This window comes from Perca fluviatilis, chromosome 14, assembly GCF_010015445.1.
Source record: "Perca fluviatilis chromosome 14, GENO_Pfluv_1.0, whole genome shotgun sequence".
NCBI classification, from domain to species: Eukaryota; Metazoa; Chordata; class Actinopteri; order Perciformes; family Percidae; genus Perca; species Perca fluviatilis.
Genome location: NC_053125.1, coordinates 11040042 through 11053745, shown reverse-complemented (window position 1 = coordinate 11053745; position 13704 = coordinate 11040042). Strand labels below are relative to the sequence as shown.

At 39.9% G+C, this 13704-nt stretch overlaps 1 protein-coding gene and 1 non-coding gene across 2 annotated transcripts; both read right to left on the bottom strand.

Annotated features, from left to right (window-relative positions):
• Positions 1–115: 115 nt before the first annotated feature.
• On the bottom strand, positions 116–11658 carry naa40 (N-alpha-acetyltransferase 40, NatD catalytic subunit). Its single transcript, XM_039821825.1, has 8 exons — positions 11287–11658; positions 8976–9071; positions 6902–6954; positions 6580–6675; positions 5957–6115; positions 5754–5837; positions 4430–4507; positions 116–3931 (listed from the first exon to the last, which is right to left on the bottom strand). Exons 1-8 carry the CDS (start codon positions 11290–11292, stop codon positions 3784–3786), a joined length of 720 nt encoding a protein of 239 aa, XP_039677759.1. The 5' UTR covers positions 11293–11658; the 3' UTR covers positions 116–3783.
• Positions 11659–13219: 1561 nt separating this feature from the next.
• Positions 13220–13301, bottom strand: trnal-aag. The gene has a single exon. It is a non-coding gene; the product is annotated as a tRNA-Leu (tRNA).
• Positions 13302–13704: the final 403 nt, after the last annotated feature.

The following is a 13704-nucleotide window of genomic DNA, read 5'->3' as shown; positions in this document are numbered from 1 at the left end:
AAAATTATATATTTTGTATTTCCTTTTCCAGGGTAAGATGGGCCCTTATATATTCCCGTTTATTCCAACGAAAAGTGAAATTAAAGATCATAAATGACAATAAAACAAAACAGCATCTCTTGAAAAGTCAAACAACTTTCCTTTATTTGTAACATACAAATAAAACACTTACAAGGCAGAATGACTTAGTTTTCCCTTTCATTGTCGTTTATGGACAGGAGTGTAACACTCACTCTCAAACATGGAGTTTTACTTTTAGCATCATGTTTAAAAAGTGTTTTACCTGTAAAAGGCCAAGAAATGAAAATGAAGATGGATCCACAACAGCTTATACTGTATATATACACACAGACACACAGAAAATACCAAGAAAAGGATCTGTGGTTTTGTGGGGGTATGTAACCATTTTCTAAAATAAAAGTACTTAATGACTTAAAATAAACGGGTTAAGTTTAGGCTCACTTACTAACTTAAAGATATTTTCACAAAAGCTTTTTTTTTTTTTTTTTTAACCTTCAGTGAGCTTTTTTTTTATTTATTTTTTTTAAAAACAGCCCACCTATCTGGATTGTATGTAACAACTGAGCACTGATCTAGGGTCAGTTCAAACTTTGTGTCATATTCACTTTCATGCAAATTCACATTTCCAAGGCAACAGAGGAGCTTTTTCCTTTTACTGTTAACAAAGTCTAAAAAATAAAATAAAATAAAAAAAATAAAATCACCTCCTCAACAGTGGTGTTATCACATTCTTCAGACCAGTTTCTTTAAATACTATGGCATGACACGCAAACAAAAACTGGCTCTAGTTCAGAGCTGTGGCCAATCCTACCCAGCGAGCATGGCTGTTTAAATAAAACAGATGAGGTTTGATTCCGTTTGAGAAACCTGAGAGAGAGAGAGACTGTCAGTCGGTTGATATACTACCACTATGTACAACATCCTCTTTGTATTGTAACCTGTGCAGTACATAAACATGACTTACTGTACTTATCAGAAGGTAGTCTAGAACTAAAACAAGCAATATGTTGTTTAACGGTTTTGTTGTTCATGATCAAACAAACATGAGACACCAATATGTCCTCTCCAGGTGAAGAATTTTTTTTTTTTTTTGTCTCTACCCAGTCTGGAAACAACCAGAAACTTTTACCCCAGGATCTGGACTTAGTCATCCAAAAGGGATGGGTTTTTTTTTGGCGATAAATAACATTTTGTTCTGTTGTAACAGAGATTATTACAGCATCGAGGTGTAAGAAAGGGTCTGTCAACTTCACATTTCAGTCTCCCCTGTTTCACATACTTTGACCAGGCATTAATCTGTAGGAAATCTCAAATTGGGCCTTAATACGACCGGTTTTAAAAGAACATTTCAAAACGTACTATTTGAAGCCCTTCACAGCCACTCTTTAGAGGAATATTTACATCCACAGCAGTGTGAAGTAATATCTTTTGACACCTCCAGCCCGCAAGTAAAATATGTACAAACTGACTACAGTCCTGGAATTAAAGGGTTTTATGGTGGTTTCTAGATTAGGGCTATAGCCGACTGGCACTCAAAACTGTCCAATAATACCCTGAAGGTTTTGTAAACAGATATGGAATCAACCAGATCGAAGCCTTTCTACATTGACTAGTAATGTGGTATCTAAAAAATCCAAAGTGGGACTCCTACAAGAATCTCGGCAGTAAGATTATTCTGGACCAACTTTAAGGGAATGGGCAGCAGATGTACAGTACATATCTTACAGTACTGACTTGGTGCCAAGACGCTTTAAGGAATACCAAACTAAAGCATTTAAAAATTTCACACAACATCCCCCATCACATACTTCTAACATGCACTGACGTTCATGGGAGAAGGTATGAAATATTAAAGTAATGCCATTAGACCAACATGAGGATCTTAGATGCGTGTTCAAACAGCGCGGCGGACGTTCAGAAGCCGTTGATCAATCATGATTTACATCACAAGTTTTGTTTAACCTGTCTAAAGTGGTTTTTTTGTTTGTTTTTTACATACAAACTAATGACATTGGGCTGGGGAAATGGGTGATGAAGAAGAATAATAACCATTAAAAAAAAAAAAAACTATGTGTGCTCTGCAATTATTTTTTGATCACCCATCCATCAAATCTATGTTCCCTCCTCCAAGTTAATAGCATTCATCAGCTTCAGATGGCCACGTAATGAAACGGTGACTTCTACCAATCCTCATCCATGTTAAATCAATATGATTTGCTCATGCTAACAAAATGTGTAAGAGAAGGGATGGAGGATGGTTGTAGTATTTTTTTTTTAAATGCAGCTTAAAAAAAAGGTATCGTCAACATCAACTTGTTTATCATTAGTACCTCTTGGAAAAGAAGCGAAGGAAGAGGCGAGCAGGCGTGAACGACATGAAGGGGCATGCGGTCATTCTTCGCCGCCTTTCGGACATGGAGGGAGAACAGAGGCGGAAAGAACAGGAGAAAGGGAAGGCGGATGAAATTTTACAGACGTGAAGCATGGAAACAAGAAAAAGAAGGTGGGAAGAAAGCGGGCAAAAGACTTCATGGAGTTAAAACCCTGTGTCTTCAGTGAAGCAGAAAACATGAGTTTCAGCTCATGACATGTACCTCTGATAAGGAAATATGGCCGAGGTAAAGAAAGATGAACATCTGAATGAGCAAGAGGGTCATACTCAGATTACTTTCTGGGTTGGACGCAGATAGACAGAAACAGATCATGAGAAATGACTGTCTTACTCACTCACTGGGGAAGTTGGAGAAAGCATCATGAAGAAAAAGGGCAATCTTGGACATCTTGTCTCATACGTTATCATAATTAATATCGTGGGAGAGGCCTACAGATAAAGGTATCACCTGAATAGAGAAGATGAATGGTGCTATGAGGGTACTGTAACTGTAGTATAATGGGACGATATGGTTCAAAACAGTGCAGTTGCTGCTAGAAAATGACTTGCAAGCCATACGTGCATATGACAGGCGATTTTACAGTACAGCATGGCTCCTCAGACTGTTGTTCTGGGACCCAAATGGGAGTACATTCAGCCTAATCCTGGGACACTGCCGCTAGTCTCAGTGTGAGGGCCCAAAGAAAGCAGGGGCTGTATAACAGAAACTGACTAGCTCTTCTTATCTGCTTACTATACATAGTCATTTGAGTGAGGGCATGATCCATTTGGGAAAAAAACTAAAAAAAAAGGTACTATGAAATCTTGACATGAGGTAGGAAGTTTCTATAATACAGCCTTAGGCCAGGTCCCGAGCCATAGTTTAAGAAGCGCTGCAGAAGGTTTGAATACGGTACAGCACGTGAGGAGATGTGCAGGGTGGGATGGGGTTCATTGCAGTGGAGAGTAGAGAGTGTCAGCAATGCCTTAGCTTTTTTCTCTCGACTGGGGAATACTAACTGTCATCATTAACTGGGATAAGAGAATGAGAAAAGATGGCTTGGACATTGAACCAACAAGTAAGAAAGAAAAAACAGGAGCTATGTGTGAAAGCTCACACTACATACTGCTTTTGGAGCAGGAATACACAAAAAAAAAAAAAAAAAAACAAACACAAATCTCAATCCATAATGAGACACCCAACATCTGTAGCCAGATATTCCACAATCGGTTCATTTTTTTAAACGGCACTCTGCAGCCGGTCAAACTCAAAACGCTTGCAGAGTAGGAGGCAGCTCAAGCTTTCACACACAGCCATGTAAGTTGCTGGCTTTTAACCAATCAGAAGAAGAAAAAAAAAAAAAAAAATAATAATGTAGAAGTGGAGCGGATCAGTGGCAGCAGCCCCCGCAGTGCCCACCCCCGTGGGTGTGTCCGGCCGAGGCCTCGCCGTGTTTGGTCCGCCGGCTGAGGATCTCGTAAGAGCAGTCGTCGCCGCAGCAACCGGACATGCTTGGCGAAGTCTCATCGATCTCAAACCTAAATGTGTGGAGAGAGGGGTCGGTTAACAAGGGTGAAGGAGGTCGGAGAAGCTTTTCTGTATGAAGAGGGAGAGTCGTTTTTGCACGGTGTGAAGGCAGCCACCGTTGCCGAAACGTCTTCTTCTGCATTTATTAGCCCGATTATAACTAGAACAATTACTTCCCATCAACAGAAAGCATTAAGATTCAAAAGATTTCTCAGCTTAAAAGATTCAAAAGACTAACGTTATTTATTTTTAATTAATACCAATCCAGGTCTTTCCTTTAAAAAAAAAGGAACACGCCGACTTATTGGCTAGCGGTGGGGGCGTCAGACAGAGTTACAACACGCACGGAGATGAGAAGGGTATGTATGGACTTCTCCAGCTCTGGGGGTTACAGTGAATAAGCTAAAGTCCCAATAAGTCAGTGTGTTCCTTCAACGTTAAACTTCCCATTTCTCTATATTTTAATTTAAAAAAAAAAAAACAAGCATTTGTATAACCAGTATACTCACTGTAAAGCTTCTCTGAAGAACTGGTAAGCCCCGTGGTTGTGTTTGAAAACTGTCAACATCACTTTCTTCATCTGTGTACTGGACAGAAAGAGCAAGAGAGCAGAAAGGAAACAGATTCACTGACAGATGTGACTAGGGGTGTGACGAGACACTCGCTCACGAGACAAGACGAGACACGAGATTGGGGTCACGAGAGCGAGACGCGATTTTAACACTAATTTAAAGAAAACTTCAGTTAAGAAATATGACTGGGAAAAATAGTCTTTACTCAGAGAACCAAGGTTACAAGCTAGGGGTGTGACGAGACGCTTACTCCACGAGACGAAACACATCACGAGATTGGCTTCATGAGAACGAGACGAGATTTCTCGTCGAGGTGAAAAGTTGTCTCGTGAGGCGATGTGATGTCAGCGTGATGGAGCGTGGAATTACTATTGAAAATCCCCCTGCCACTTTTAAATCATTTGTGTGGCAACATTTTGGTTTTCCTGCGGAAATAATAAACGGCGAAGGAGTGACAGACAAGACGAACACAATATGTAAACATTGTAAGAAAGAAATGCCGTATACCGCGGCTAACACGAGCACTATGCAAAAACACTTACAGCACCACCACAGCTAGTTAGTAGTACGGCATTTCTTTCTTACAATGTTTACATATTGTGTTCGTCTTGTCTGTCACTCTTTCACTCTTTTCACCTCGACGAGAAATCTCGTCACGCGAGATCTCGTAAAACGAGATCTCGTCACACCCTTAGATGTGACCGATATATGGCCTGTGGAGCTTCTTGTAAACAAACTAAAGCTGGGTTTGCATTCAGTGTTTCTCACCAAAACACATTCTCTGCATCTTTGAGGTCTAAAACTCAAAAGAATTTCCCTCATCATAAAAAACGTGCAAAGGCGATTTTTAAAAATATTTTAAATCATACATCGTTTACATCCTCGTTTGCTTGCCTACAGTCTTGGAATTTGTATGGGATTTGTTACCAGTAGGAAGACAGAATAAGGCCAACAGTATTCTACATACCACATTATGCTTCATTGTGATAAAATATTTCGATTACAGTAAATAAATAGGTTCAAAAGGTTGATGGAGTCACCAGTCTAACAACAAGCTCAACAACTGCAGTATAGGACCTAAATGTAAATACTAACTGTTGAGCCATGGAGGAGGCAACATTACAAAATATTGTTTTAAAGCTATTAGCTGGAAGAATGCTAGAATACTATTCTCACTCTTCCAGATTCACTTGGTTATTTGTCCACAAAGCATCTGAATTTCACACATTATGATCACCATGATGGCAGCTGTAGATTGTACCTGTTAGCGATGAGCTGTAGTATCTGGATGAGGAACTTTCCCAGTCCTTTCCTCCGCACTCTGCTCTCTAACTGCACCTCATAGCTGGAGAAGTTAGACAAGTTAGACCAGAATGAAAAAAAGAAAGAAAAGAAATGCAGCTTTTCTCCAGTTGCGGAAATAAATAAAAACTTAAATCCACAAACTTGTGGCAGGGTGCTTACCAATATAAAACCTCCTCCCCACACTCCACGTCGAATCGGAAGTGAGAGAAGGCCACAGGGGCGGAGTCGCCGTCGCGGGCCAGTAGGTACCACGCCCTCTCGTCGTTCATCTCCTCCCTCTTTTCCCTCTCCTTCCAACCCCACTCGCTCTGCTCATACCTGCAGCACAGCAGATCAAACGAAAATGGGTCATCTCAAACTTGACCTGGCATGCTAATTTTACACTCGCATTTCTCCCCATCATCATCATCATCATCATCATCAGGCTGCCCTGGCAGTGCCACTCAGAAAGGACACGTTTTCTAAATGGAACAAATTTAGTTTCGACTGACTGGCTGCCATTTCCTAAATTGAACACTACTCAAATTCTGGCAAAGAAAGAGAAGATAAATTGTAACTTCTCTGCCTCAAATGTGTCTGCATTATGATTTAATTAATACTCTTACACAGAATGTACATTTGATGTCACTCTCCAAAGAATGTCTGGCTTGTCTGCACTTCTTGTCCCATCTATTTTCAGCCGTGATTTACCACTCATATCTACGCAAACCTGTTCATCCCTGTTAAAGCTGGGTCACTCTGTTCCTGAACTACACCTTGAACTACTAAAACAGACTTCTTACAGTGTCTGCATGTTGGCTCTGGTGAGTTCGAAGGCCCACTCCACAGACAGCGGGTTGAGGGAGGTCACTCTCTTACACTCTATCTGTAGGTTCAGCCTGGATGGAAAGACAAGTAAACAGGGTGAGTGTGAGTGTGTTGTGTGTGTGTGTGTGTGTGTGTGTGTGTGTGTGTGTGTGTGTTATGTGAGTCTGTAGTAAAGTGAGAGAAAGACTAAATGAACACCAGACAGAAATACCACCAGCAGACCAACCAAAATGAAACAAGTATGTATTTCTGGAAGTACTGTGTGAGTCCTTTGTAGGCGTACAAAGCATTGCATACCCATTTCTGTCGTACTTTTTGAAGGCTGGGAAGGCAGCCAGTGGGTCATCAAGCTGTGATGAGAAGAGGCAAAATTAGCTTTAAGGCCTTTCAGAGACACAAAATGATCAAGTCTTTTCCCCTTCCATGTCCGAGTCTTACTACACTGCCCCCCCCACTGAAACACTGCCATTTCAGAGTTCAAAGACTCTTTTGCTTTGACATTTATTGAAACACATATTTCAAAAGACACTGGGGCTGTGGCTTTTAATTTGCCTGTACAGCTAAAAATGTAAGTGGATCGTGAAATTAGTCGATCAAAATAAATCAGCAACTTTTAATAATCGATTAATCATTTTTCAAGCAATAAATTACAAATATTAGCCGTTTTTAGCTTCTCAAAAGTTGGCCATTTCTCTTGGTCTTAAATGATAGTAAACTAAATATATTTGGGTTTTGAACTGTTGCTTGGACAAACCAAGATATTTGAAGACATCATTATGGGGAATTTAAGTAGGCATTTTGACATTTTATTGATTAAGAAGGCAGATTATTCGCTAAAGGCAGATTATTATGTTAGTTGCTCTACACTGCTATATTATCAAATTAAACTCTTACTGGTGAATACATTAAATACCCCACAAATAGTAAAAGAGACTGCACTTCTAATCCAAGCACCCCTCTGGCACAACTACAGGCCCTAAATAGGCCAAACGGGGCCCATACAGGCAGGAAAATTACAAGTGTTCTTAGGGTTATAGCCCCATTAGTTACTCATAATAAGCACCCACAAAGTCATAATTTCCTTGGCCCTGAGAGTATACATAATGTCAAATTAAGAATACCCCTCTTCTTGCACAGATTGAATCTGGGCCCCTGGATACAGACATGTGAACTGTGCAGCTGCATCAGGGGAAAGATGAAAAAAACATACGATACAAATAAATCACTTCAGACTTGGTATCAGGAGATATTTTTAAGGATCAGAATTTTAAACAAAACCAGGACTTCCCTACTTCTGAATAAGCCAGTTGATTTACCCAGTGACAAATGGATCCAGCAGTCAATTCAAGCTGAAGCTTTTGTTTAGGGGCCCTCTGACCCCCCGGGCCTAGGAGGCCTGTCCAGTAATTCAGCTTCTCCTCCATTTTAAGGCCAAAAAGAACCTAACAGAATCTGAATCTACCAGAAAATTTTATTTTAAGCGGTGAATACACTATTTGCTCATTTGAAACAATAGTCTCAGTCAAGATTCAACACTGTTGGCAAGATCACAAATGAAAATAAATGTTATGTCAGGAGAATTTCTTGCATTCCTTCCCTGTTGGCACATCAACAGTGGAAAGGGGCGGGAGAGAGAACAGCATGCAACACACAGCGCCCCATTCTGGGACAAAGTGACAGAGAAAAGTAATAAGCGCAGTCAGGCCTTTTCGGATTTAGTCAAGGAAGTAACTACAGTTAAGCTCGAGGTGAGGGGGGTGAGCTTTGTTCTCCTCCGGCCTTCGATAAGGTTTATCTCTCGCCCACCTCCAAGCTTCAGGAACTGTCTGCTGCGTGTTCTACTACATGGCCAGGATTTAATGATGCTGATTAATTATGCATAAAGAAACATATGGCACTGCATTTCTTTTTTCCTGCCTTGTGAAAATCAATTACGGGTGTATTCTGGGTAAGGAGGACATCCCCATCTTTTGGTGTCAGTGCATGGAACCATGTCTATTAATGCAAGTTAACAAATGAGACAAATCTCAGCTCACAACGGAGGTTTTAAGTGCTGTGCTCGATGCAATCTGGATACACAGGGTAGCCTGAAACAGCGTGTAAAAGGGCCAAGTGGTGGATGCTTTTATGTAAAGCACTTGTTACAGTTGAAAAGGTGCATTCATTTGTAACACCAGTTACAATGCCATTATCAACTGTCAAAACTACACAACTGCAAAATGCGCACCTCTGTTTTTTCAACAAGATGATCCCAATTCCTTTAATAGTTTTAACTCCCATCTCCCCAAAGGTCCCCTCAAAAGCCCTCCATTTGGCCCACTCCCAAGGATGCCAACAGCAACCTCACTGGTTAATCTGCAACCCAAATTACCTTATTGGCTGCGTCCACCTTGGCACACACGGCATCCATAGCTGCCCTCTCTTCCAGACGCCGGGCTTTCTTCTCCTTTGCTCTGTTGGACTTTCTCTGGACACAGGAAATAAGGAAAATGGATGAATGTGTTGGGATGTGTTAGCAGCAGACATGCAGAAGAGACAAGCAGGGACAGATGAACAGATGAGATGGACAATATGGAAGAGAGGAGGATTGAAAGGAGACAACACATGATAACGCAGGGGAAAAAAAGAAAGAAAGGAGGGAAAATATATAAGACATGCATATCAGAAATACATAATTTCTTCCCCACTACTCTGTACTCAACCACTTTCTGGTCAGGCCACCATTAACTGACAGACAATTAATTACATCTGTTTAATTATTAGTGACTTAAAAACGTGGGAAATTAGTTGCACCTGGATTTTGTAGCTTTGTTTTTATTTATTTTTGTTATTCATCATGTACACAAAGACCTGTACATATAAATTACCAGTAATATTCTGTGCCTATATATCTATGATTCTGTGTTTTTGTGTGTGCAGAGTAGACCTCATTTGCAGAAACATTTTATCACAAGTAGTACGAACAAAAGTAGGTACACTTAAAATATAGATATAAAACAAATCTTATTACTATCACACACACACACACAATCATCCTAAAAGCCGCAATAGCACAAGATAACCGTGAGTAAAAAATAAAAATAGCATTCATATTGTTATCAGTAGCTTTCATGATCACCATGTGTCAAACAGGAGTGTTAATATTGCTGATGTTGCATATTGCCCTTAGTGTGGGACTAATAGTATTAGAGAAAATTCTGATACTCTATTTCTTCCTGCTCTTGGCTTGATGTCCAACGCTAGGATCAGCAATGGTGCAGCCATAATTCACACAAATTACTCTAATTGCATATATGGCTCGCAAATGAGAACACACACTTTAAAAGCTGCTATAAATATGTCTCTACCAGGTGCACTACCATATATAGTGGTTATTAGCTGTCTTTAATCATTGACACCTGCAATTTATATAGAAAAGTAACGCTCACAGTAGAAGTAGCTTGACACTTGGACTGGGAGTCGTATAAAAAGCTTTTTGACATTATCCTGGGCTTTGGAAATAGTATTGGAGATTTTTTTATTATTTTCTGACATTTTATAGATGAATGAATAACGGAAAACGATCACTGTATGTGCGGAGGAAAGGACTGGGAAAGTTCATCATCCAGATACTACAGCTCATCGCTAACAGGTACAATCTAAAGCTGCCATCATGGTGATCATAATGTGTGAAATTCAGATGCTTTGTGTATGTACCAGTATGACATTTTGTATGCCGCTAAAATGCACTACCCATCTTGGGACGCCCCATGCATTTATGTTAATCAAGTTCAGTGACATTTACAGTGCATAAAAATGGTGCGTTGATGGTTCATGAACAAACTATGACCATAGACAAACAAGTAGGAATTAGCTACATTCCTCCTTATTAGATCCAGACCTGAACAGAAGAGGCAACAATTATGGGAAGGAATGCACTGCATTGCCAACTATAGCTCACAGCATTAACTCTGTACCAAGCACATAGAGGCTTGCAGACTGAGCGGAGACTGTGGAAACACGTGGATTGGTTTATCTGGAGTGAAAGTGCCGTGGAGGATAAACTCAAGTCTGTTTAAAGAGACGAGCTCAAGTTATTTAAACTAACTTGGCTTTACAGCATAAGTGCAGGCCCGACTGGTGCTGAGAAGTACATTATTTACATCCAACAAGTCTGAATGCGTTATAACCAGGTGGGCTAAGACACCCACTCTGGTTTGTTGGTAATAAAATATATACACACACGAGTAACGTTAGCACTGATAGCTAGCTAGTAAAGCACTCGTCATTAATATGGCATTCCTAAGTGGCTAACACAGCTAGCACGCTAACAATGGCACAACACACATCAGAAGTTAACAGTGCACAGCGGCAAGGACAATGCCGTACTAATGCTGAAAATGCCATATGAAGCTATGTGTACGCTTGGGCTAACGATACAATGCTATCTAAGCTACCTGGAGGCAGCTAAACGGCTAACAGCCAAATAAGCCCCGGTGCCGAGTCCGACCAGCACCTTTGACTAACACGTTACATGCATCCACCATGGTCTCTCTTCCTTTCCCTTCCTTCCTCCCTCCCTCCTTCCTTCTTTCTTTCTTTTCTTTCTTGCCTCTCACCATCACGCATTTGCGAGCCCAAAACATCCACCTTTCATTTTATTACCTCGCATCGAGACATAAAGCAAAACACATTTAACTCACCCCCATTTTTGCAGCGGTGTTTTATCAATCCCCTGGAGAAACACACCTCTATTGTGCCTGTCCTTTGCTGTTGCTGAGTTATTAGTATCTTCACTACAGAAGGGGGGCAGATTAATATGACAATGATAGATAGTGTGCTAACGAGGCTAGCTGGCTACAGCACCGACCGACGGCTGCGAGAGAAGCAGCAGGTAGGCGCAAATTTGATAAAACATCAAATGAAAAAATAGCTCTTTTTGTTCTCTTTAAATCAGATTGGCGCCAAGAGTACAAGGCTGAATTTATTGCAGGTCCCTTCCTTGCCCTTTTCTTTTCCTCTCCTCTCCTCTCCTCTCCGTCGCGTCCAACTATGATACATTCACGTGCTCTCCACGAGCTCCGACTTCTGAGGCCCTGGTGAGTCGCAAATGGACTCAAAGAATTTAAATGAACATCTACTACAAAACTATGGGGAAAGTAGTATTTTTGAGAAACACAGACCTTGTTTATTTTACGTTTAACATTATTTTTAATATTTGTGATGTGCTCTTCAATTTTATATTTTACAAAGCAAGTTAAAGCTGTTTCCTGAATGTTGTGTAGAGCAGCGATTCACAGAGTGGGGTCCGTGAAACTCTTCCAGGGGGTCCGTCACCGTCCGTGAAAACTTTTATTAGATTTGATTCATTCGTAATCGTTATCATGATATATATTAAAAAAAGATTATTTTTTTCCCAAAAGGCTTCTAGTTTTACAAATACTTAAATTTTTAAATCTAGTCTATAATAGTTCATGGATTAGGCCTATGTTCTAAAAACATAACATTTAGAATCTGCAAATATGTTTAATGCGTCTAATAGCCTATCTTTCTAATACGTTTTCTTGTGTTCTTTGTTACGTCAAATTAGGGACCTACATGATGTGGTCCGGGCATATCTCTATCTTGTGAGGGGTCCTTAGCTAAAACAAAATTGAGAGCAGTTTGGGAGGAAGTATCAGATCATTTACTTAATGAAAATAGCAATACCATAATGTACACTTTATTGCAAGTCCTTAAATAATAATAAATTATCAGCCAAAAAGATTTCATTATGCAGCAGAATGACCCCGTGTTATATATTGTACGGTTTGATTATTGTTAGTGATACATTCATTTGTAAGAGGCATTTTAAGGTTAGTTGGTCAAGTTTGATATGTTGAAACTATTTTACACAGCTTTGGGTAGTTTATCCTATAACAATTCATCATATTTTATGAGGTCATTATGATGTTTCAAGAACTGTAGGGCCTAAATAATTATATTTTATTAAATAATTTCAACACAAAATTATCAAAAACAGTCATTATTAATCATAAAAACACATGGAAAAGGCATATATGGTATTGTATTATTGTCCCAAACGATTTACCAAAAAGTGGCCCAATTTAGCTGATATCACCCTATATAAAATCCTAATCTGCAAAGTAAAGTGAATATTTAAAGCAGCAGAAAATGAAAATACTCAAGTATGAGTAGGCCTACCTGTACGATGATTACAACACTTAAGTAAATGTGCTTACATTCCACCACTAGCTCAGAGTATTCATGAAAGTGGATTAAATCTGTTTTTTTTGTCATAGTTTAATTAGACTATTTTATAAATAATACGGCCCAGTAAAAACAGAAACAAATATATTTTTCACCAAGTCAATCAATTCCAAATCATACCATTACATAAACCTAAAAATCTTCCACTTGATGTTGAGAGGACTTCCCTAAGGTTGCATTATAACAAACCACCTTGGAATTCCCCTGTTTTGCAATTGCATTATTATCCAAACCACCTAGCAACAACATGAGAGCTACGTATCAGCGGCAAAGCCACGCCACCCAAGATGTCATTACGTGCCACCGGCATGTCAACTGTCATATTTGCAATTGTAGAAACTACAGTAATTTCATAGAAAATTTCCCTGGCAGCGGTGGGATTCGAACCCACGCCCCCGAAGAGACTGGAGCCTTAATCCAGCGCCTTAGACCGCTCGGCCACGCTACCGTGAAATAGGTTTCTTTTTCATATGCCTTCGATCTGATCGTCATTATTCCGACAGCATTTGAAGGCAGCATTACTTTAGCGCGAATATGGTTTCCTTGTTTAGAAAGTGACGACAGACCCTCAGAGGGCTGGATCATGGATGTTTTGGGCTGGAGTCAGAATATATAATATGGACAGGGTCAAGAACATACAGTCTGTGGCCAAAAAGAACGCCATACTTCACGTTGTTGAAGCATAACCTTTGGCCTTAACATTCTATGAAGAGAATTCTTATTTTTTGAAACATTATCATGAACCCATCATGACCGACAGAAATGCCGGGAGTTGAGAGTAACATATTATAAGATTATAAATAGCATTCCGATGACGTCACACAAACGCGATCCGCCATAATGTATGGATA

Excerpts from the sequence above, each read along its gene's own strand:
- naa40 (XM_039821825.1), bottom strand. Across the intron at positions 6,116-6,579 it reads AGAGCCAACATGCAGACACT|GTATGAGCAGAGCGAGTGGG; the intron begins GTAAGAAGTCTG and ends GCTGTGCTGCAG. Across the intron at positions 3,932-4,429 it reads TTCTTCAGAGAAGCTTTACA|GTTTGAGATCGATGAGACTT; the intron begins GTGAGTATACTG and ends CCACACATTTAG.